The sequence below is a fragment of the Rana temporaria genome, chromosome 4 (assembly GCF_905171775.1).
Source record: "Rana temporaria chromosome 4, aRanTem1.1, whole genome shotgun sequence".
Lineage (NCBI taxonomy): Eukaryota > Metazoa > Chordata > Amphibia > Anura > Ranidae > Rana > Rana temporaria.
The window spans coordinates 214,288,816-214,312,355 of NC_053492.1; the positions used below are offsets into that span (position 1 = coordinate 214,288,816).

General features: G+C 45.1%; 1 protein-coding gene across 1 annotated transcript in view; it reads right to left on the minus strand.

The window, feature by feature from the left end:
• LOC120935696 overlaps nt 1-19,927 on the minus strand; it is a 98,900-nt gene extending 78,973 nt beyond the window's left edge. Inside the window, exon 1 of the mRNA XM_040347749.1 lies at nt 19,882-19,927. Within this exon, the coding sequence (XP_040203683.1) occupies nt 19,882-19,892 (11 nt within the window). The 5' untranslated portion in view covers nt 19,893-19,927. The remainder of the gene's footprint in view (nt 1-19,881) is intronic.
• Between the last annotated feature and the right edge of the window lie 3,613 nt (nt 19,928-23,540).

A 23,540-nucleotide genomic window follows, 5' to 3' on the forward strand; every position in this document is an offset into this window, starting at 1 on the left:
ACTTGACGGGCTGCCCTATGCACATTTGTTGTGTCAAATGAGCTCAGGGAGCAAATTTTTGCCCTGTGCAAGACGTGTTTTTACATGTGCGTTTTGTTCGTGACAATCATGGCATAATCAAACTGACTGCGTTTGGGGTGCCTGTAGGAACGAATGGAACCCAAACGCATGTTGCACATTTTGCCACGATTTTTGCTCAATCTGGCATTGTAGGCAGAATTACGCCAATTCTGCCCATGATTCTAAATCACTGAGGGCTTTATGGGTGTGAGGCACTCGTCCCACTTTCCTGCATGAGGTTTCTGTCCCTGCAGCCATAGGCAAGCTCTATCAGTTGGATGGAGTGCTGGACAACAAGGAAGGGGGAGGGGGAGGCTAGAATGAAAGTGAAGAAGGATGGGGTGCAGAGTGTAAGGATAAGGGGGTACTGATGGAAGGAAATTATGGTGGCAGTGGCAGACTAGGCAAGGGGGGGCTTCGATGCCCTGTAAAAAGGTCATACTGCTTCCGCCACAGACATGCCTAAAGGCTTCCTGGTGAAGAGGAGTAATAAAGTCCCTGCCGGTGTCCTACCATGTGCAGGAAGAGGACGATAACTGAGCACAGGTCGCTCCTACCCCCCCCCCAGCATGGATGATGTACCCCATGTCTGAGTAGAGGTCAACTTCGTGCCCCACCGTAGACTCTCCTGCCCTGGCCAGCCCTGACCGGCTCCCCGCGAGGGCCACCCCCTGGCCAGTTCGAGGACCCAGAGTCAGAGCAGAAGGCGTTGCCCAGCCGGGACCCGACTGATGAGCAGAGAGTACCTGGTTGTGGAGCTTCAGCCTGGAATGAGGGTCAGGAGGAAGCAGGAAAGTGGCAGAGCAGAAGGGGGCCCGAGTCACTGCACCACAGGCCTTTGGGTTATACTTCCCCAGTCCAAAAGCTTGCAGTCAGCGCCTGGATGGAGGTGACAGGAGACAGTATGTAGTTGGGGGGAAGCTCTGCAGAAGGGAAGTGTTGGGATAAGTGCAAGTAGATGCTAATGAAGGGGGAGGATGTAGAAACATGGTGTAAGGAGGTGGTGCTCTGCGCCCCAAGCCCACCCTTTTTTGAAGCCTATTAGATCCTCAGGCTCTAATCACATGCTTCTAAAAAACAAACAAAAAAAAACATTGGAATCCATGCGTCCGGTGCCCTGCATGTAGATTAGGGGGCTAGACCCATGGAAGGGGGGAGCACTGGACGCAGTGCAGGAAACCTCATCAGACATGTAGCAGTGTCATCCTGAAAAATAATGTAGGTAGCTTTAGGCAGACATTTTAGACAAAAAGGATCATTGTAAAAACACCTAGGCCCGGATTCACAGACAATTTACGCCTACGTATCTGTTGATACGCCGCGTAAGTTGTAGGATGCGCCGTCGTATCTATGCGCTGTATTCAGGAAACCAGATACGCCTGAATTTCAGCTTGATCCGACCGACGTAAGTCTCCTTATGCCGTCGTATCTTGGGTGCATATTTACGCTGGCCGCTAGGGGCACTTCCGTTGATTTAAGCGTCGAATATGTAAATTACCTAGATACGCCGATTCACGAACGTACTTGCGCCCGTCGCAGTAAGCTACGCCGTTTACGTAAGGCGTACGTCTGGCGTAAGTTTACCCCTCATAAAGCAGGGGTAAGTCATGTTAAGGTATGGACGTCGGAAACGTCTGAACAGCCGTCGTATTTTACGTCGTTTACGTAAGTCGTACGTGAATGGGGCTGGGCGTAAGTTACGTTCACGTCGTACGCATTGAGCCGTCGTATCTTAGGGAGTATATGCGACGTGATTCTGAGCATGCGCGCGCATGCGCCGTTCGTACGGCCATGCATTTACATGGGGTCACGGTTAATTTTAATACAACACGCCCACTGCCTTGCTACTTTGAATTAGGCGGGCTTACGCCGGCCATTTTACGTTACGCCGGCGCAAGAAAGGGAGCAAGTGCTTTGTGAATACAGTACGAGCCTCTCTATGTTACGTTGGCGTAGCGCATATCAGATGCGCTACGCCGCTCTAAAGATACGCCGATCTCTCTGAATCCGGCCCCTAGAATACAGTGTATTGTATATACTTTTAGCATTGCACAAAAAAGCTAGCATTCTAATACAGAACAGAGAGCAAGTAGTAAAAGCATTTACCATTACATTTTCAAAACAAAAGGAATAAACACTATGGCCCAGATTCACAAAGGACTTACGACGGCGTATCTCCACGTACGCCGTTGTAAGTCCGAATGTGCGCCGTCTTATCTTTGCGACTGATTCATAGAATCAGATACGCCTCACTGTTGCCAAGATACGCGCGGCGTAAGTCTCCTACGCCGTCGTATCTTGGGGTGCATATTTCCGCTGGCCGCTAGGGGCGCTTCCGTATATTTCCGCGTCGAATATGCAAATGAGCTATATACGCCGATTCACGAACGTACTTGCGCCCGGCGTATTAAAATACGCTGTTTACGTAAGGCGTACGACCGGCGTCACTTTACCCCTCATAAAGCAGGGGTAAGTCATGTTAAGGTATGGACGTCGGAAACGTCGGAACAGCGGCGTATTTTACGTCGTTTGCGTAAGTCGTACGTGAATGGGGATGGGCGTAGGTTACGTTCACGTCGACTAAGCATTGAGCCGGCGTCATTTACGGAGAGAATTTGACGTGATACTGAGCATGCGCGCGCATGCACCGTTCGTTAGGCGCGTCATTTACGTGGGGTCACGATTCATTTCCATACAACACGCCCCCTACCAGCCTGCTTTGAATTATGCTGGCTTACGCCGGCCCATTTACACTACGCCGCCGCAACTTAAATAGGATACGCTACGCCCAACTAAAGATACGCCATTGTATCTGAATCTGGCCCTATATTGCACAACATACTAATTCAAGAAATTCATGGGACTGTACACCCTATTAACACCCATCATGCCATAACCACATACCTAAATAATAAAGAAAACACAGAACAAGGATAGTGGAAAAGTTTAGGCTGCAGCCCCTATATTGGGTTTAAATCTATTTTAGTTATTAAATAAACTTTATTCTTTAATACCAAACAGAACTGCTGTTAACCATTAACAGACCAATCACTAAGACTCGAGCCAAATAACAGTTTATCAACCACTGTCCACCAACTAAATGGGCAACATCTCATACTGGTCACTGGAATTTCAACATGGCACCTCATGGCAAAGAACTCTTTAAGGATCTGAAAAAAATAATTGTTGCTCTACATAAAGATGGCCTAGGCTATAAGAAGATTGCCTAGAAATCCCGCAAACAGTTTGCTGAACACAAGCAGACTAAGGTAATGGATTACTGGAACCATGTCCTATGGTCTGAAGAGACCAAGATAAACTTATTTGGTTCAGATGGTGTCAAGCGTGTGTGGCGACAACCAGGTGAGGACTACAAAGTGTGTCTTGCCTACAGTCAAGCATGGTGGTGGGAGTGTCATGGTCTGGTGCTGCATGAGTGCTGCCGGCACTGGGGAGCTACAGTTCATTGAGGGAACCATGAATGCCAACATGTACTATGACATACTGAAGCAGAGCATGATCCCCTCCCTTTGGAGACTGGGCCACAGGGCAGTATTCCAACATGATAACGACCCCAAACAAACCTCCAAGACGACCACTGCCTTGCTAAGAAGCTGAGGGTAAACTAATGGACTGGCCAAGCATGTCTCCAGACCTAAACCCTATTGAGCATCTGTGGGGCATTCTCCAACGTAAGGTGGAGGAGCGCAAGGTCTCCAACATCCACCAGCTCCGTGATGTCGTCATGGAGGAGTGGAAGAGGACTCCAGTGGCAACCTGTGTAGCTCTGGTAAACTCCATGCATAAGAGGGTTGAGGGTTAGAGTTAGGTTAGGGGTTAGGGTTAGGGTTTAGGGTTTTCCCTTGAAGAATAAGGCTAGGACTCAGGAATTGGAACAGGCACCTCCCCCAGAGGTCAAAGATCAGAAGGGGGGATCCCAGAGGTCAAAGTTCACGGGGCGTGGCTGACCATCCCCCACCAAAGTGTACCGCCTACCCCAACTAAGTCGGGGAATGAACAAGTCGGGGAAAGTGTGATCTGGGAAAGGTAGGGGTTTAAGGTGGGGAGAGTCACTAGTGGAGATGCACTTAGGGTTTTTCCAACAAACCAAGCGGGATCTGGGAAAGGTAGGGGTTTTAGGGTGGGGAGATTTACTAAGTGGAGATGCACTTAGGGTTAAAGTTTATAGGTCATAGGTCAGTTAGGGTTAGTGTTAGGGTTGAGACTTAGGGCCAGATTCTCGTAGAATGGCGTATCTATGCGGCGGCGTAACGTATCCGATTTACGTTACGCCGCCGCAAGTTTTTCAGGCAAGTGCTTTATTCACAAAGCACCTGCCTGTAAAGTTGCGGCGGCGTAGCATAAATCACGCGGCGGAATTCAAATTCGGCGGGTAGGGGGCGTGTATCATTTAAATGAAGCGCGTCCCCACGCCGAACGAACTGCGCATGCGCTGTCCGTAAAATATCCCAGTGTGCATTGCTCCAAATGACGTCGCAAGGACATCATTGGTCTTGACGTGAACGTAAATGACGTCCAGCCCCATTGAATGAATGAATGAATGAAAAACTTATAAAGCGCGGCGCATGCGAACTGAATCGCTTCTGGGCGCTAGTTGTTCGTGTCTCATGACATCAAAAGAGCAGAGTTTTGATCTGCCTTCTGAAAGTCAGGTGGTTTTCCTCCAACCGAATGCTGGTTGGTAAAGCGTTCCATAGTCTAGGACCCTGAAAAGCAAACCTTCTTTCTCCTTTGGACTTGTATTTGGTTTTTGGTACCCTGACCAGATTTTGGTCGGTGGATCGCAGAACGCGATTCGAATTGTGAGGTTCTATCTTGTCGCAAAGATATTGCGGAGCCTTCCCATGGATGCACTTATGTGTCAGGCAGAGTGCTTTAAATGCAATTCTGCCTTTTACTGGCAGCCAGTGAAGGGTTCTCAACGAAGGTGAGATTGATTCCCATGTTTTTTTCCCAGTCACCACTCTGGCGGCCGTATTCTGAACGACTTGCAGACGGGAGATTTGGTACTTTGGGAGTCCGAGGTACAGGGCGTTGGCATAGTCCAGTCTGGAATTCACGATTGTTCCCACCACGACTGCTACGTCTTCTTTGGGGATAAATGGAATAAGTCTGCGTAGTAGGCGCAACAGATGGTGCGCTCCGCTGACTACTGACCCTATTTGTGCGTCCATTGTCATGAAGGTGTCGAAGATGACCCCGAGACTTTTGACTTTGGAGCTAGGGGTGATGATTTGGCCCAGAATGGGCGGCGGTGTCCAGGTTGTTGCCAGTTGACTCTTTCGGCTGGCGTGAAACATAAGAAGTTCTGTTTTGGAACTGTTGAGTTTAAGATAACTCTTAGTCATCCAGTTTTCTATCGAAGAGAGACATTTCTCTAAACTGAGATGATGATCCTTTTTGTTGCAGATGCGAAAATACAGTTGCGTATCGTCTGCATAAGAGTGATAGAGTAGTTCTTGGCTACTGATAATATCAAAGAGAGGGCGAAGATAGATGTTGAAAAGCACCGGTGACAGGGGGGATCCTTGGGGGACTCCACATGACACCGTGCGCTTTTCCGACGTGAAAGAACCCAATTTAACTGTTTGTGATCGGTTTTCAAGAAAGGAGGAAAACCATGGTAAATCACCTTCTGCGACTTCTGCTACCTTGGCTAGTCGCATCAGTAACAGTTTGTGGTCTACCGTGTCAAAGGCTGCGCTTAGGTCCAGCAGAACTAGGAGACAAGATTCTCCTTCGTCTGCGGCCTCGAGGGCATCGTCCCATATTTTGAGTAAGGCCGTTTCTGTCCCGTGTCCGGGACGGAAGCCTGATTGTAATGGATCCAGTAGATTGTGGGTATCTAGATGCTGTTGCAGCTGTTGTACCACTACTTTCTCCATTATCTTGGAGAGAACATTTAGGCCTGTTATGGGGCGGCGGTGAGTTGGGTCCTTGGGATCCAGGTTAGGTTTTTTCAAGATGGGCTGGATTGTGCCCTCTTTCAACAGGGATGGCACTGTGCCTTCCTTAAATGACTGGTTTATAAGCTGTGTGATGGGTGGTGCCAGGATGTCGGCACATTCCTTCAGCAGTTTGGTGGGGATGATATCATTGGGCGATGTGCTGTTCCGCAAAGCACCAATGATATTTTTTGTGGTATTGATGGAGATCGGTTCCAGAGTGAACTTTGTTGATTGTAGAGCGTTTCTGTGGGTGTTTTGTGGTTGATTGACGGTGGGGTTGAGGGGGGTATTGTTTTGCAAGATGCTTTCCCGGATTCTTTCAATTTTGTTGGGCGCTGTTAATCGCCATAGAAAAATGATGTTTCTTGGCTTTGAAGATTTCTTTATGATATCGTGTTGTTATTGCCTTGTAGATGATGAGGTTATCCTCTGCAGGGCTTCTTTTCCAGGCGGCTTCCGCCCTTCTGCGCTCTTGCTTCAGAAGCGACAGCTGGTTGTTGAACCAGCCAGACTTTCTTTTTCGGATGCAGGCTTTGCGTTTCGGTGCTACTAAATCGGCTGACTGTAGCAGGGCTGTGTTTATGGCATCCAGTGTATCTGCGGCTGTTTGATGTGGATGGATTGTTTTGATTCTGTTTCCCAAGGTAAATTTGAAGAGTTCCGAATGGAGCTTCTTCTGAGATCTAGCCCAGTGTATTGTCACCGGCTTGGGTGCTTTTATCACTGGGGGAATTTTGGAGATTATGAAATTGATTGCATGGTGGTCTGTCCATGGAAATGGTTCATTTTCTAAAATGCTTATTTTCAGATTTTGTCTGAAAATTAGGTCGAGTGTGTGACCTGAAGCATGTGTTGGCCCGCATATAAGTTGCTGTAGTCCTAATCCTTCCAGGTGATCGATGCAGGCGTCCGCAATGGGATCCTGTGCGGAGTTGGCCCACAGATTAAAGTCCCCAAGCAGCAAAAGGTGTTTGCTGTTAAGGGTATAAGTGGATATAAACTCCGTTAAAGATGGCAAAAACTGCGATTTTGGCCCAGGTGGCCTATAGCAGAGGAGAATGTGAACAGTCTCCTGGGGGGAAGTTTGAAGTTGAAGAGTAAGGGTTTCCATGAATGGAAGAGGATTTTGAAGGGCTGGCTTAGTGATTGTAATGTGATTCTTGTGGATCACCGCCAGGCCTCCTCCTCTTTGCCCTATTCTGTTTTCCGTTATAATGCGATAGTTTTCTGGCACCAATTCTCCGAGAATGGTGTTGCAGTCGTCTGAGAGCCAGCTTTCTGTAATAAAGAGGCAGTCTAGATCGTTTTGTAGTAAGAAATCGTGGATTTCTAATCTGTGTTTTACTGCCGATCTTGTGTTGATCAAAGCACATGATATGTGCTTGAGCTGGGTTAAATAGTTAAACTTTTTGATGGTCGATCGTCGATCGAATCTCAAAAGTTGCTCTATTTTTAAGGCCTTTTTGGTGACGGCTGGTAATGCTGTTGCGAATTGTCTCAGACCCCGAATAGAGTCCGCAGAGTATCGCAGATTAGCCATTGTCGCCAGTCACATTGTCGTCAGTCTTTCCAAATTGCGGCGGCCGCGAATGAGGCCTGGTCTGGCGCGGATGCGGGAAGAGCCGCGAGACGCCGGACGTGATGGGTGGAAGACTGTCCAAGTGAGCCGTCACTCGTTGAGTCTTCTCTCCCCGATTGGTCCAGAGGAAGGCGAAAAACCCCAGGCGTGCTGTGCCAATCTGCAGCGATCGGGGGAAAAAATTCCTTCCTGACCCCTTAACGGCGATCGGTGCAACCCTGGATCAATTGGCTAGGGGGGTGTGTGGGGGGGGTCTTAGTCCTGTTTTTTTGTGCTGTGTCTGCAGCAGCCGAGAGCTGGGAGGACCCTGCCTGGCTGCACTATGCCTGGGGAGAGCCGACTCGTTTGAGAGCGTCCTGCTCTCACTATCCCTGGGGTGAGCAGACTAAGATGAGAGCGTCTGCTGCACCGCTGAATCTATATAGCAAGAGTTCCAACTTTATTAGCTGCAAGCTTGTTCTGGATCAGTGATTGAAAAAAAAAATAATGAAGACTCCTGTCTTACCTCCTGTTTCAAACTCCTGTTTTTTAACTCAGACACTTTTGATCAAAGAATGCACTTCTGGTCAGAGAGTCCACATGTGAAGCCATTCACGGACGACTTACGCAAACGACGTAACTTTTTAAAATGTTGACGCGGGAACGACGGCCATACTTAACATTGGCTGCGCCTCATATAGCATGGGCAACTTTACGCCGGGAAAAGCCTAACGTAAACGTTGTGACTTTACTGCGTCGGCCGCACGTACGTTCAAGAATTCGCGTATCTAGCTAATTTGCATACTCAACGCGGATTTCGACGGAAGCGCCACCTAGCGGGCCAAAAAAAATGCACTTAAGATCCGACGGCGTAAGAGACTTACGCCTGTCGGATCTAATGGATATCTATGCGTAACTGATTCTAAGAATCAGTCACATAGATACGACGGCTCAGATTAGGACTTACGACGGCGCAGCGCCATGTACGCCGTCGTAAATCCTAATCTGAGTCCTTTGAGAATCTGGGCCTTAGGGTTTTCCCTTGAATAATAAGGCTAGGAATCAGGAATTGGAACAGGGACCTCCCCCAGAGGTCAAAGATCAGAAGGTGTTTCCCAGAGGTCAAAGGTCAAAGGGCATGGCTGACCCGCCTACCCCAACTAAGTCGGGGAATGAACAAGTTGGGGAAAAGCGGGTTAAAGGGGTTGTAAAGGAAAAAGAAAATGTTCATAATAAGCATCCTTTACCTGCAGACATTCCTCTTTTCACTTCCTTATTGTTCGTTTTTGCTCAGAAGTTGCTCTATTTCTTCTCTGTTCTGTTCACTTCCTGCTTTTCTGATTGTTACTTACCACCGTGAAGGGAGGCTTTACTGCGGTGGTCAGTGACGTGCTTGCCCCCTCCTGGGAACTACATCTATGCGGCAGGACCGTATCCGCGGATAAATCCTCTGAGGACCAGGATGCAATGGCACCCCCCTGCGAACCCTGGAGGTCTGCCCCTGGTGTGTGTAATCAATATTTGCACCGAGTTATTGGGTTTGTAATGATAACTAACAGATTTGGCTTCAGCCATAAATGAATGTCCATTATCAATCTTAAAGAGTTCTCCTTAACCACTTAAGGACCAGAAGATTTTTCACCGTTAACCACTTAAGCCCCGGACCTTTAGGCAGCTAAATGCCCAGGCCAGGTTTTGCGATTCGGCACTGCGTCGCTTTAACAGACAATTGCGCGGTCGTGCGACGTGGCTCCCAAACAAAATTGGCATCCTTTTTTCCCCACAAATATAGCTTTCTTTTGGTGGTATTTGATCACCTCTGTGGTTTTTATTTTTTGCACTATAAACAAAAATAGAGCGACAATTTTGAAAAAAATGCAATATTTTTTACTTTTTGCTATAATAAATATCCCCCAAAAACATATATAAATTTTTTTTTTCCTCAGTTTAGGCCGATACGTATTCTTCTACCTATTTTTGGTAAAAAAAATCGCAATAAGCGTTTATCGATTGGTTTGCGCAACATTTATAGCGTTTACAAAATAGGGGATCGTTTTTTGTTTTGTTTTTACTACTAATGGCGGCGATCAGGGATTTTTTTTCGTGACTGCAACATTATGGCGGACACTTCGGACAATTTTGACACATTTTTGGGACCATTGTCATTTTCACAGCAAAAAATGCATTTAAATTGCATTCTTTATTGTGAAAATAACAGTTGCAGTTTGGGAGTTAACCACAGGGGGCGCTGAAGGAGTTTCGTTTCACCTAGTGTGTGTTTACAACTGTAGGGGGGTGTGGCTGTAGGTCTGACGTCATCGATCGAGTCTCCCGGCGGCTAGAAACGAATAGCTGCGCCCTCGTCCCGGATTGCTCCCCGCGGGTTTCCGACCGCTGCATGTACCGGGGGGGGGGGGGGGGGTCCCATGTACGCCCATATGCCTGTGTGTGCCATTCTGTGGACGTACATATACATGCGGCGGGCGTTAACCGGTTAATGACCAGTCCATTTTTTGCGATATGGCACTGCATCACTTTAACTGACAATTGCGCAGTCCTGCGACGCTGTACCCAAGCAAAATGTATGTATTTTTTTCCCCACAAATAGAGATTTATTTTGGTGGTATTTGATCACCTCTACGGTTTTAATTTTTTGCGCTATAAACAAACAAAAAGCAAAAATGTTGCTATAATACATATCCCAAAAAATCAGTTTAGGTCGATATGTATTCTTCTACATATTTTTGGTAAAAAAAAAAGAAAAAAATTACAATAAGCATATATTGATTGGATTGCGCAAAAGTTATCGCGTCTACAAACTATGGGATAGATTTAGGCACTTTTTTTATTATTGTTTTTACTGATAATGGTCGGTTGAGACATTGCGGCGGACAAATCTGACCCAAAGGACACTTTGTGGGGACCAGTGACACTGGCAGGAAAGGGGTTAACAGTACTCTGAAAATGTCACATATCCATGACACACAGTAATGTAGTTCCGTTATCCATGAACTCTGTCAGTTTTAGAGTGTTATTTATGTTTTATTATTGGTTACTTTTTTACCTCACAAGCTACACTCTAGTGAACTGCGTTATTGCGTTATTGTTCAGCTGCCAAGTGTTGCACTTTGGACGTCAAAAGTTTATCTGCTATTTTTACCAGACAGAGCTGTCCAGCAAAAGAGGCAATTAGAGAGTTAAAACATAGCACTGGCAGGGGTGCTTACAATAGTCAGCTTTTATTTATTTTGTTAAAAGCTTACAGTAAACTGCTTTAAAAAGGTGTTAGCAGGAGTCTGGTTTCATTTGTTAGTCACTTACTGTATGTAAGGTCCATCCAAATCTACTAGACCAGTGCTTTACAACCTTTTTTAGTTACAGTACCCTTTCAACTTATGCAAAATCTCAAAGCACCCAGCCTAAAATGGGGTCCTTCCCTTGCATCAGAAGACCCCCTTTACACATCTGAGTCCCCCATTCACATAAGCACCCTCTGTATTCTCCACATTTCACATCAGAGTACTCAACCCCCACCCTTCCTTTAATATACTCCTTCCCCCCTTTAACATGAGAGTCCTCACTCAGTCTCTCTGTTTAACATCAGAGTCTCCTGTCCTCCCTTTAACATCAGAGTCCTTAGTCTCCCATTCCATATCAGAGTCTTCAGTCCTCCCTTTAACATCAGAGTCCACAGTCTCCCCTTACACATCACAGTCTTCAGTCCCTTCTTTAATAGGCTCCCCTACCCCTGCCACATAAGAGTCTTCAGTCCATCCCTTTAACATTAAAATCCTCAGTCTCCCCTTCCACATCATAGTCTTCAGTCCCTTCCTTTAACATCAGAATCCTCAGTCTTCCCTTCCACATCATAGTCTTCAGTCCCTTCCTTTAACATCAGAATCCTAAGTGTTCCCTTCCACATCATAGTCTTCAGTCCCTTCCTTTAACATCAGAATCCTAAGTGTTCCCTTCCACATCATAGTCTTCAGTCCCTTCCTTTAACATCATAATCCTCAGTCTTCCCTTCCACATCATAGTCTTCAGTCCCTTCCTTTAACATCAGAATCCTAAGTGTTCCCTTCCACATCATAGTCTTCAGTCCCTTCCTTTAACATCAGAATCCTAAGTGTTCCCTTCCACATCATAGTCTTCAGTCCCTTCCTTTAACATCAGAGTCCTCATTCTTTCCTTCCACATCATAGTTTTCAGTCCCTTTCTTTAACATCAGATTCCTCAGTCTTCCCTTCCACATCATAGTCTTCAGTCCCTTCCTTTAACATCAGAGTCTTCAGTCTCCCCTTCCACATCAGTCTTCAGTCCCTTCCTTTAACATCAGAGTCCTTCGCCTTTCCTTATAGTATCAAAGTCCTCAGTCCCTTCCCTTAAAGCGGAGTTCTGGCCATTTATTTTTTTATTTTTTTAATGAATAACCCCAGTGACAGTTACAACTTGTATAAATTACCATGTTTTGTATATTATACAGTTTCCAGTCTTTCTGTGCCTCTTAGGACTTACTTGTAACTACTGATCCAGCACACAGTGATCCTGATAGTGGGCATCTGAAGCCCGCTGGGACTCTCTTCCGGAATTAGGGGCAGCTGGCTACCCAGCATGCACCTCCCGATCTCACGCATGTGCAGTGGGAACGAATCACGTTGTTGTAAATTAGGCTGTAACATCAGAGTTCTCTGTCATCCTCCACCTTTCACAACAGTGTTCAATCCACCACTTTAAAATCAGAGTCCCCATTCTCCGACCCATTCACATCAGAATCCTCGGCCCTCACCTTCCCCTTCCCCCACATGAGTCCTCAGTTGGTCTGTCTGCACCATGGAAATACATGACACGCAAAAATATGGAATGCAGTGTGGCACCCCTGATGAGCCCAGAAGGCAACCCAGGGTGCCATGAAGACTCTATACTAGACCATTTACCCTCTCCAGACAATGCTCCTGTCAAAGGTTGTCTCCATGACGCCTTCATACAGGAAAAATCTTAAGACAAGAAGTGTGTTACTGGTCAGATAACAAGGTGAAAATAAAGGAAAAAAATAAATAAACTAATGTAGCCACCACATGTATGAATTGGTAAGCTGCAATCAATAAAAAGTTTTATTTTAGATTTATATACACTTTAAGCTTGGAAACAGACATCCCGGTTTGTATTCATAAGGAGACCCATCTAGGCATTGCAATATAATAATAATAATCATCAAGAAGACCAGGATTCAATGCCGAAGCAAAAAGTTACCAATGTGCCTATTAAAGCATCCAAAAGACGTAGCTCTGCTTGTTTGCACCCCCCCCCCCTTCCTCATTGCTACCATTGCTACTTTTGCCACTTTTTGGGGGGAGCAGGTACCTAGTTTTGACATGTACCCACTCCCACTATAAGACCAGATCGCGACGGTGATCCCCACGCAGCCTTCTGGGACACACGTAGGTCCCAGAAGACTGTGGGACCATTTAGAATGCGCAGCGCGACTCATGCATGCGCAGTAGGAAATCGGCTGTGCAGCCGGAAGGCTTCACTACTGGTTTCCCTTACCTAAGATGTCTGCACCCGAAGTCGATTCGAAAATCGACTTGTGGTGCGGACATCACTGGATCCCTGGACAGGTAAGCGCCTTTATATTAAAAGTATTTGTAGCTGCTGACATCTAATTTTCTGGGGGTAGACTGGAGCTCATCTTTAAGTGCTTAGGGATATTTGTAGTTTTCAGTGTACAGTAATGTATTGCAGTCCTGTACGCCTGAAACGCTGCCAACACAAATGCTTGGTAGAAAAATGCATCCCCCCTATCCCTCCTCAAATAAACATGTATTAAAATACAAAGCATTCTCAGAACAGGAACTTTACACTGGCCATACACTGGTAGATGTTCAAAATTGCGTTTGGTTCAAACAATGGATTTTGGCATGAATGGAATTTCCTGAAATAAAATCACATTTACTGTTTCCTGTTATCCTGTTTCATTGAATTTTCACTACGGTTGAAAACTAACATCAGTCTAACCCCATTAACCATTAGAAAATTGAACAAACGTTACAAAAGTGGATTTTTGAGTGCAATTCTACTAGTGTATGGTCAGCTTTAGAATGATTTATCTGATAAAATGGGTGGGTCACTTTGCTAATGATTGAATGTATGTGCGCAAATTCCAGCTGAAGTTGCTAAGCTCTGTAAAGAGGTTTTTTTTTGTTTGCTTTTTTGTGTGTCTATGTATATAAGGTGTGTCTAAAATGTTCAGTGAATGGTCCGATATCTCAACAGCAACAGGGGCCAGGTGTGCACGCACTATGGTATATATATTTGAAAATTTATCAATCCTGATATATTGACAGCCTATTTCATTTTTTAAGGCCCTAAAATGCCAGGACAGTACAAATATCCCCCAAATGACCCCTTTTTTGAAAAGTAGACAATCCAAGGTATTTAGTAAGAGGCATGGTGAGATTTTGAAGCTATAATTTTTGTCATAATTTTTTTGGGAAAATTAAAGGAAATAAGTAAAGATTGGGTGTATTTTTATGTCACCAGTGCAGTACAGCATTATCATATGACTGGTGGGGCATTGATCAGGGATACTGGTTGGTGACAGGATGTAAAAATGTAAACATATTTTTCTTACATTTTTTTTTCTTCCCTCAGAATTTTTCTTTTTTACATACACTCATGAGAGTAGTTCAGTGTCACCATAGTGATCAAGGATTTTTTTCCAAACCGTTCTTGCTTATTACAGTAATGAGCACTGATATAAACAATCATTTTATGTCATGAATGGCTTTCAATCATGACAGCTTGCTTACTATTGTGATCTATGACTGGCTACAGCATGGTACAGGGTGCAAGGTACCATGTGATCTGGGCCAATCACAGCATCACAATAGTAAGCCAGCAATCACAATTTTAAGCCTTACATGACTGTTTAGATTACATGTAATTATATGATCGCTATGATTGGTATTAGTGATCACATGATACCCTGTGTCCACCGAACACAGTGGTCATAGAATCGCACCGGTGGTGCCCCAGGGGTGAACCAGTGCGCATGTGCATGTGCCGCCTGCTTGCACTAAAAAAAACGTGGACAATAGTGGTTAAAGCGTATAACGGTACAAAGATAAAGCAAAAAACGTATGCAGTGCAACTCTGCAATACATACACATTTCTCCATGTTTAATCCCATTAAAGACCTGAAGGTGCAGACACTAATTATTCTGTAGACCAAAATAAAAGTTTGGAGGGCTATAAGTCAGTAGGTGTGCACAGGACAGCTCTTTTCTGACATGAATAACAGATATTTTTTGCACTAAAGGCTCATACACACGGTAGGACATCCAACAAAATTTCCCTTGGATTTTTGTCCTAATTGATTTGTCCTGCCACACCCATAGCATACACACAGTCAGACTTTTCTGCAAACTTTTCTAAAAGTTTCCTAACATCACGTGTTTTTTTTTGCTCTTTTCTGCTCTTTACCGCCACCCTTTGGTTAACTTCTGCTATTGTTTGTTGCTTTTAACATTGGTTTTGAGCATTCGTATTTGCACTTTGTCCAAAAGTTGGTTGGATTGCTGTACACACAGTCACACAAAGCACCATCGGACTTTTGTTGCCGAAAAGTTGGTCCGTTCGCAGACCCAACTTTTTGTTGGATGAAACCAGAAAAAGTTGGTCTGATGGAGCGTACACACGGTCGGACAAATTTGAAAAGTTGCAGATTTTGAAGTTGGTTGGCCAAAAGTCCTACCGTGTGTACAGGGCTTTATAGTGGAGTTTCACCCATTAAAAAGTCAGTAGCTACAAAAAGTGTAGCTGTTGACTTTTAATAATCAGACACTCACTCACCTGTCCCACGGTCCAGCAATGCGGGCGCACGAAGCCTCACTCCTCTCCTCTTCATCTCTGCGGTGCCTGCATTCTAACTGCCGGCTGTGACTTCACAGCCGGGCACGCACTGCGAATGTGTGAGGCGCTCTGCGAATAGCCAGACAATCTTCTGGGATGTGTCTCAGAAGATTGCAGGGAGGGAGGGGGGAGAGGTGAACTTCCTTACTGTGCCACGGCGCCAGGGAAAGAAGTGGGAGCTAGGTGCCTGTAAAAACTGGATAGCCGCTCCCCCCCCCCCCCCAAAAAAATAACATGCCAAATGTGGCATGTCACAGGGTCACCAACACTTAAGTTTCATTTTTGGGTGGAACTAAGCTTTAACAGCTATAACAAAACACTTACTGTATATTGATATATTTACCTGACCAAATGGTAGTTAATATGAGAAGTTAGTTAATAGTTACCTATGCCCTTGTATGCCACACCCAACATTCAACGCAGTGTAGTTACGTCCATTGTTTCCTGGGATCTCCACCACATTTCCTTCTCCAAGTACAGTAAAACCTTGGTTTGCGAGCGAAATTCGTTCCAGAAACATGCTTGTAATCCAAAGCACTTGTATATCAAAGCATTTTTTTACAGGGTATAAAAGAGAAGAGAGGCACCTCTAAGTGTAGCAATAAGTTTCTGAATGTTGTACCTTCATTAAATGTAACCATTTTGCTACACTTAGGCCTCGTACACACGACCGAGTTTCTCGGCAAAAACCAGCAAGAAACTTGCTGGGAGATATTTTTTTGCCGAGGAAACCGGTCGTGTGTACATTTTCGTCAAGGAAACTGTCGAGAAACTCAACGAGCCAAAAAGAGAGCAAGTTCTCTATTTCCTCAACGGGAATGGAGAAACTTGCCTTGTCGAGTTCCTCGACAGCCTAACAAGGAACTTGACGAGGAAAACGATGTGTTTTGCCCATCGAGTTCCTCGGTCGTGTGTACGAGGCTTCAGAGGCTCCTCTCTTTTTTTTATACTCAGTTGTGACATGACTCTACTCTTATATCAAGACATCGCTTGTATATCAAGGCAAAATGTATTAAAACATTTTGCTTGTCTTGCAAAACGCTCTCAAACCAAGTTACTCTAAAACCAAAGTTTTACTGTATCTCAAGTTCTGATGCTGGGAGTTATGTGTAGGGTTTCCATTCTATAGTGTGAAGTGAAGTAGAGAATTAAAGCCTAACTTCAGGTTTCTTTTCACTTTAAATAGTTTATTCAGGCCAAGCTGGCCCATATGAACTATTTCCATTACTAAGAAATGCACCTGTTGTTAGTAGACATATCAACTAAAATGGAGAACAAAGCATAACTTTCATTACATACTCACATTCTGGTATGGACTGTGACCAATCTCAAAGGTTTTACCACCCACCCTAACATTACCCATTACAGTCTCAATACAATTAATACAATTTCTTGCCCTACAGTGGTATCATTTGCAGCCTTCCTATATGTACTCAAAACCTCCTCCACCTAAGACTGTCAGCCACCAAGCCACTGTTGAACCAGCAGGACTGATATAGAAATCCCCGTCTCCATACTGATGGCCATGTTAAATAAACCCAAGACCAATGACTGCCTGTAGCCACCTAGACCACATACTACAAACTACATTCCCTGGACTGAACCACTTCTTGCTTCCAATAGACAAATTGCCACCAACCCTCTCTGGTGGCTGACCATGTACGCCCCACGCACTGCCCACACCCCATTACCTTAAAAACAACCCCCCCCCCTTACCATCAGACAGATAACTGCAACCTGCAATCCCTAAACTGACGCACATCTGCAAGATCAAACATTTATTCGATTTTAGATTTAGTACATTTCTTCAATTTGCCAATAAAGGTTTCTATATTTACAGTCCATAAAACATTTTTCTTCCCTTCTCATAACTGAGCACACTTTTTATGGTGTGCAGCAAAGCTGCCTTTATTGTCTACTATTTTGAAAATACAGCATGAGTTGGCATTTAGAAAAAGATGTTTATTATGGACATTTGTGGTCAGCATCGGTCTATAGTTTTTGCTCTCTCAGCCTGTAAATGCTAGGCAGAAATACTAAATGAAACCAGGCATACAAACATCACATATGTTCAGTCCAGAGATGAGACAAATCATATTTATTGCTATCCAGTCATCATGACTAAGCTGAAATAGTAGAAATAGGATACAGGGAGAAATGAGAGGCTTATGGATTTTGTGTGTGAACATTATAAGCAGAAATAAAGGCCCTATTGCAGTACAGTGTTGCCAACCTACCAGATTGAAATTTACTGGCATGAAACCCGAAATTTACTGGCGCAGCCACGTTTTTACTGGCATTTCACAAAAGTTACTAAATTAAATTTTTAGGTGCAAATTTCAGTATTTAGGCTACAAACAAGTACGCTAGGCAAATAGCAATGTGATTTAGGGTAGATGTTAAGGTAAAAAAATTTTTTTTTTTTGTTATTTTAGATATAATAAGGGCAAATTATTAAGTCACATCACCCCCTGCCTCCATCCCCCTCTGCCAGCAACACCGCCTGCCTTCACCCCCCTCTGCAGTGCCACAATCTCCCCCTGCCTCCAATCACCCCCTGCCTCCATCCCCATCCTCTGCGATGCCACCATCCCCACCCTCTGCGGTGCTACCAACACCCCCTGCCTCCAATCTCCCCCTGCCTCCATCCCCCTCTACAGTGCCACCAACAACCCCTGTCTCCATCCCCCACCCTCTGCGGTGCCACCATCCCCCTCTGCGCTGCCACCAACACCCCCTGCCTCCAATCCCCTCTGCAGTGCCACCGCAGCCACCATCACCCCCTGCCCCCAATCACCCCCTGCCTCCAATCTCGGTGCGCAGTTCCAAGCCGAACCAATCTCGGCCATTTTTACTGGCACATTCCCGCAACCACTGACATTTCCGAACGAGGGAAAAAAGTGCCCATCTTACAGACTGTCCGTAAAAATACGGACGGTTGGAAACACTGTTGCAGTATTACCAAGAAATCAGAGCATAGAAATACACCATAAAAATGGGGGCAAGAGTTCTGGTATAATGAAGATGGGGGAGGGTGAGGGGAGTATCGGTGATGTAGTGGGAACATTGATGGCGGGGAATGTTCTCTGGAAGATAATCGGATACAGAATTTACTATTACACCTGTTATATACCGGGAGGGGGACCTGGGCAGTCCTGAGTGTAATATTATCATTACAGGATGACATGGTGTCATGGGGGTGTCAGGGGAGAACTAATGGGGGACAGGAGGTGTCATTGCTGCAGGGTGACCAGAAATGGAGGATGCAGAGTCAGGACTATGGAGTTCCATGGGATAGAGGGGGTGCAGTATCAGGGCTATAGGGGTGCTGGGTGTGGAAGGGAGGGGTGCAGTGCCATGGCTGTGTGCCGTGGGGCTACTGGGTATAAAGAGTGCAGTGTGAGGACTATGGGGGTGCTGTGTGTGTGTGTGTGGGGGGGGGGTAAAGAGTCAGGGCCATGGGGGGTGGGGTATAGGGTGCAGTGTCAGGGCTATCGGAGAGCTGGGTGTAGGGAGGGTGGGGATGCAGCTATAGGGCTAAGGGGTGTGCTGTGTGTGTGTGGGGGGGAATGTCAGTCAGTCAGGGCTTTGGAGGATGCTGAGTGTGAAGGGGTGCAGTGTTAAGGCTATGGGGTGCTGGGTGTACGGGGGTGCAGTGTTAGGGCTATAGGGGTACTGCGTGTGGGGGAGAGTGGGTGGGGAAGGAAAAAAGAGAAAAAAATACATGCTAATTAAGGATATCTACATAATCTGTTGAAAAAGAAATGCTAACGGTTTGAGTATCAGAGTATCCCCAACATATTCTAGTGTGGGGCTTGGTTAAACACTCATAAACTGTGTACATACCACATAACCATTGGGTTTGATTTACTAAGGGCAAATAGATTGTGCACTCTGCAAGTGCAGTTGCTCAAGAGCTTAGTAAACGAGAGGAAGCTCTGCTGGTTTTCATCATCCAATCATGTGTAAGCAAAAATGCTGTTTTTTTTTTTTTTATTCCCTTGCATGTGATTGGGTATTGATCGTAAAGTGAAGCTTTACTTTGTTTACCAAGCTCTGGAGCAACTGCACTTGCAAAGTGCACAGTCTATTTGCCTTTAAGTCAACGTCAGTGTGTTTTATAAAAATTTACCCATTTGGCATACATTATAGCAGTACGTTTGCAGCTTAAATAAAAATAAATGGGCTGCCTAAGCGCAAAGCATGTTAACACGTGATAGCTGCACATAACATTCTGAATCATATAGCACTGCACACGTGTAAAGGTGCCAGTAAAGTGTATATAAAGCCTAACAATGAATTTCTCTTATTTGTTCCCTTCATGTCTGCTAAATATACAATTGAAAGAATTTGTTATATCTGTTCAATAAGTGCAAAAAATACCTGTTACTCATGAGAGAACTGCAGTGCTGTGTCAAGTGCTTAAGTAATGTGTTGTCTCAAAGAGAGTAATTGGCCCCTCTCAGACACCATAATGATTAATGATTGACCTACAGTGCCTTGCAAAAGTATTCACCCCCCTTGGCTTTTTACCTATTTTGTTACATTACAGCCTTTAGTTCAATGTTTTTTTAATCTGAGTTGTATGTGATGGATCAGAACGCAATAGTCTAAGATGGTGAAGTAAAATTTGAAAAATATATACATAAAACTATTTTTCAGAAATGATAAAAATGAGACGGGACACATGGTATTTATTGCTATCCAGTCATCATGACTAAGCTGAAATAGTAGATATAGGATACAGGAAGCAAAGAGAGGCTTATGAATTTTATGTGTGAACATTATAAGCGGGAAAAAAGGACAGATTTCAGTATTACCAAGGAATCAGAACATAGAAATACACCATAAAATGGGGGCAAAAGTTCCGGTATTATGAAGAAGGGGGAGGGCAGGGCCAGATTAAGAACATCATGGGCCTGGTGCTGAGGATTTTGGTGGGGCCTTTTAGGCTGCATTCACACCTCCGCGACAAGTAACGCCGCGTACGCGGCGTATTTTGCCGCGAATAGTGTAACTTTTTTTTTACAAATCCTTCCTATTGCTTTGTATGGCCGAACGCCAATGCCGCCTGAAAAAAAGGGTCCGGGACTTTTTTTCATGCCGCAGGTGTACGGCGTCTATGAGATGTGAACCATCTCATAGACAGCAATGGGAATTCTCCCCTCCAGCGGCACGAGCGGCCGGCGTCGGGCGTTTTGTCGCGGAGGTGTGAATGGGGTGTAATAAATAATAAATAAATGCGTGGGAATGACATGAACGCAGCCCAGCCAAGGCAAGTGACCAAAGGCACAGAACCCAGAAGGAAGACCGGGTGAAGATGGAAGTGTCCAGGCCCCGCCTGATTCATCGCAGCACTGGAGGGCTCAGTCTGAAAATGTAAGTGTACACTAATGTGCTAATATGCTGTGCATACTTGTACGTTGTGGCATAACCTACCCCAGGGCCTCTAAAAAGTAGTAATGTCAGGAAAGTTTACTACCGCTTTATTATGACAGGATCCCAGGAGCCTCTCATGGGGCCCCCTACTGACCCGGTGGACGGTGGCCCTTGGGCAGTGCCTAAGTGCACAGTTGCCAACATTTAAAAAATATTTTCAGGGCCACTTTTTTATATAAGTGCTATATTTAGAGTAGCTGAGATCCCCGATGTTCCTCTATACATCATAGTAGTAATCACAAAATTAAATAAGTACTAATAATGGGGCAGAACAAATATGAGAACTGATATTTCCTTTAGTTGAACTAACAAAAGTGTGTCCATTCTAGAGCTGGTAACATTGAGGATATTCAGTATAATTTTAAAGAACTGTTTTTGTGGGTAAGCGACATAGGGGAGGAGTATGGACGGTATATAAGTGGGAAGTATGTGCAGGTGAGGGAGAGGAATGTGGAGGGTCTAACAGTGGGCACTATGTACAGGAGAGGAGTACAAAGGGTACGGAAAAAAAGCACTATGTACAGGAGAGGAGTGTGAAGGGTATGACAATGGGCAGTATGTACAGGAAGAGTGAGGGGGTATGACAGAGGGTAGTACGTACCAGAGAGAAGTGTGGAGGGTATGATGGGGCAGTATGTAAAGGAGAGGAGTGTAGACGGTAGTGGGCTCTATGTATAGGAGAGGAGTGTGGAGGGTATGACAGTGTGAACACTATGTATAGGAGAGGAGTGTGGAGGGTATGACAGTGAACGCTATGTATAGGAGAGGAGTGTGGAGGGTATGACAGTGAGCAGTATGTACAGGAGAGGAGTGTGGAGGGTGCGACAGTGGGCACTAAGTACAGGAGAGAAGTGTATGACAGCAGGCACTATGTACAGAAGTGTGAAGGGTATGACAGTGGGCGCTATGTATAGGAGAGGAGTGTGGAGGGTATGACAGTGGGCACTATGTATAGGAGAGGAGTGTGGAGGGTATGACAGTGGGCACTATGTATAGGAGAGGAGTGTGGAGGGTATGACAGTGAACGCTATGTATAGGAGAGGAGTGTGGAGGGTATGACAGTGGGCACTATGTATAGGAGAGGAGTGGGGAGGGTATGACAGTGAGCAGTATGTACAGGAGAGGAGTGTGGAGGGTGCGACAGTGGGCACGAAGTACAGGAGAGAAGTGTATGACAGTGGGCACTATGTACAGGAGTGTGAAGGGTATGACAGTGGGCGCTATGTATAGGAGAGGAGTGTGGAGGGTATGACAGTGGGCACTATGTACAGGAGAGGAGTGTGTAGGGTATGACAGTGGGTACTATGTATAGGAGAGAAGTGTGGAGAGTATGACAGTGGGCACTATGTACAGGAGAGGAGTGTGGAGAGTATGACAGTGAGCACTATGTACAGGAGTGGAAGGATATTTAGGGACTGAGTAGTGGTTAAGCGGGTCATACATGGATTGAAATTACGCCAATTATGCAGAGATCAGCCATAGTCAATCTATGTATGGGCTAGCTGGTTTTACACAAGTCAATCTATTAATCAACTTGAGTACAACCAGCCTGTTTTTTTTTCTTAAAACAATCAGTGCTGCCAGCTAAAGTTAGCAACACTGATCATTGTACTCACTGGCAGAACACAATAACACTGCAGGAGTGATTCCCCCATCCACAGGTCAGCAGGTGAGAGGGTGTGTGGGGACAGGTGAGAGGGTGTGTGGGGACAGGTGAGAGGGTGTGTGGGGACAGGTGAGAGGGTGTGTGGGGACAGGTGAGAGGGTGTGTGGGGACAGGTGAGAGCGTGTGTGGGGACAGGTGAGAGGGTGTGTGGGGACAGGCTGGGGAGAGATACTAGTCAGTGGCTGGGTAGGCACTGGTAGTATCAGAGCCAGATACACACAGGTTACATACGCCACGATCGTTAGAGCGAGAACAATAATTCTAGTACTAGACCTCCTCTGTAACTCTAAACATGTAACCTAAAAAAATGTAAAGCATCGCTTAGGATACCAAAAAAAATTGTGCTAACTTAACTAACTAACTGTTTTTTTAATGAATGAAACATTTTTTTCCAAAAAAACATGTTTGAAAAATTGCTGCGCAAATACCGTGCTAGAGCTGCACAATTAATCGTTAAAAAAATCGTGATCTCGATTCAACCCCCCTGACGATCTTCAATGCAGAGTTTGCTGATTCTTTCATATAACAAGTGGAGAGACTTTCAGCTGTCAAAAGAAAATATCTGGGCAGTCTGCCAAGTTTTTAACAGGAAACATTGTAACTGACACTTCCTTCTTAGATCAAAGGGATACACTTCTGTGTGTAAAGAACAAATCTGGGCAGTCTGCCAAGTTTGTAAACAAAATGAAACATTGTAACTAAATTTAACCACTTAAAGTCCAACACTTGTTTCTTAAGTTAGAAAGCAATATTATTTGCTAGAAAATTACTTGGAACTGCCAAACATTATATATATTTTAGCAGAGACTCTAGGGAATACAATGGCTATTGCTGCAATATTTTATGTCACACTGCATTTTCCCACTTCAATGAATAATAAAAACCATAAAAACAAAACAGTGAAGTTAGCCCATTTTTTTTTTTTTTTATGTGAAAG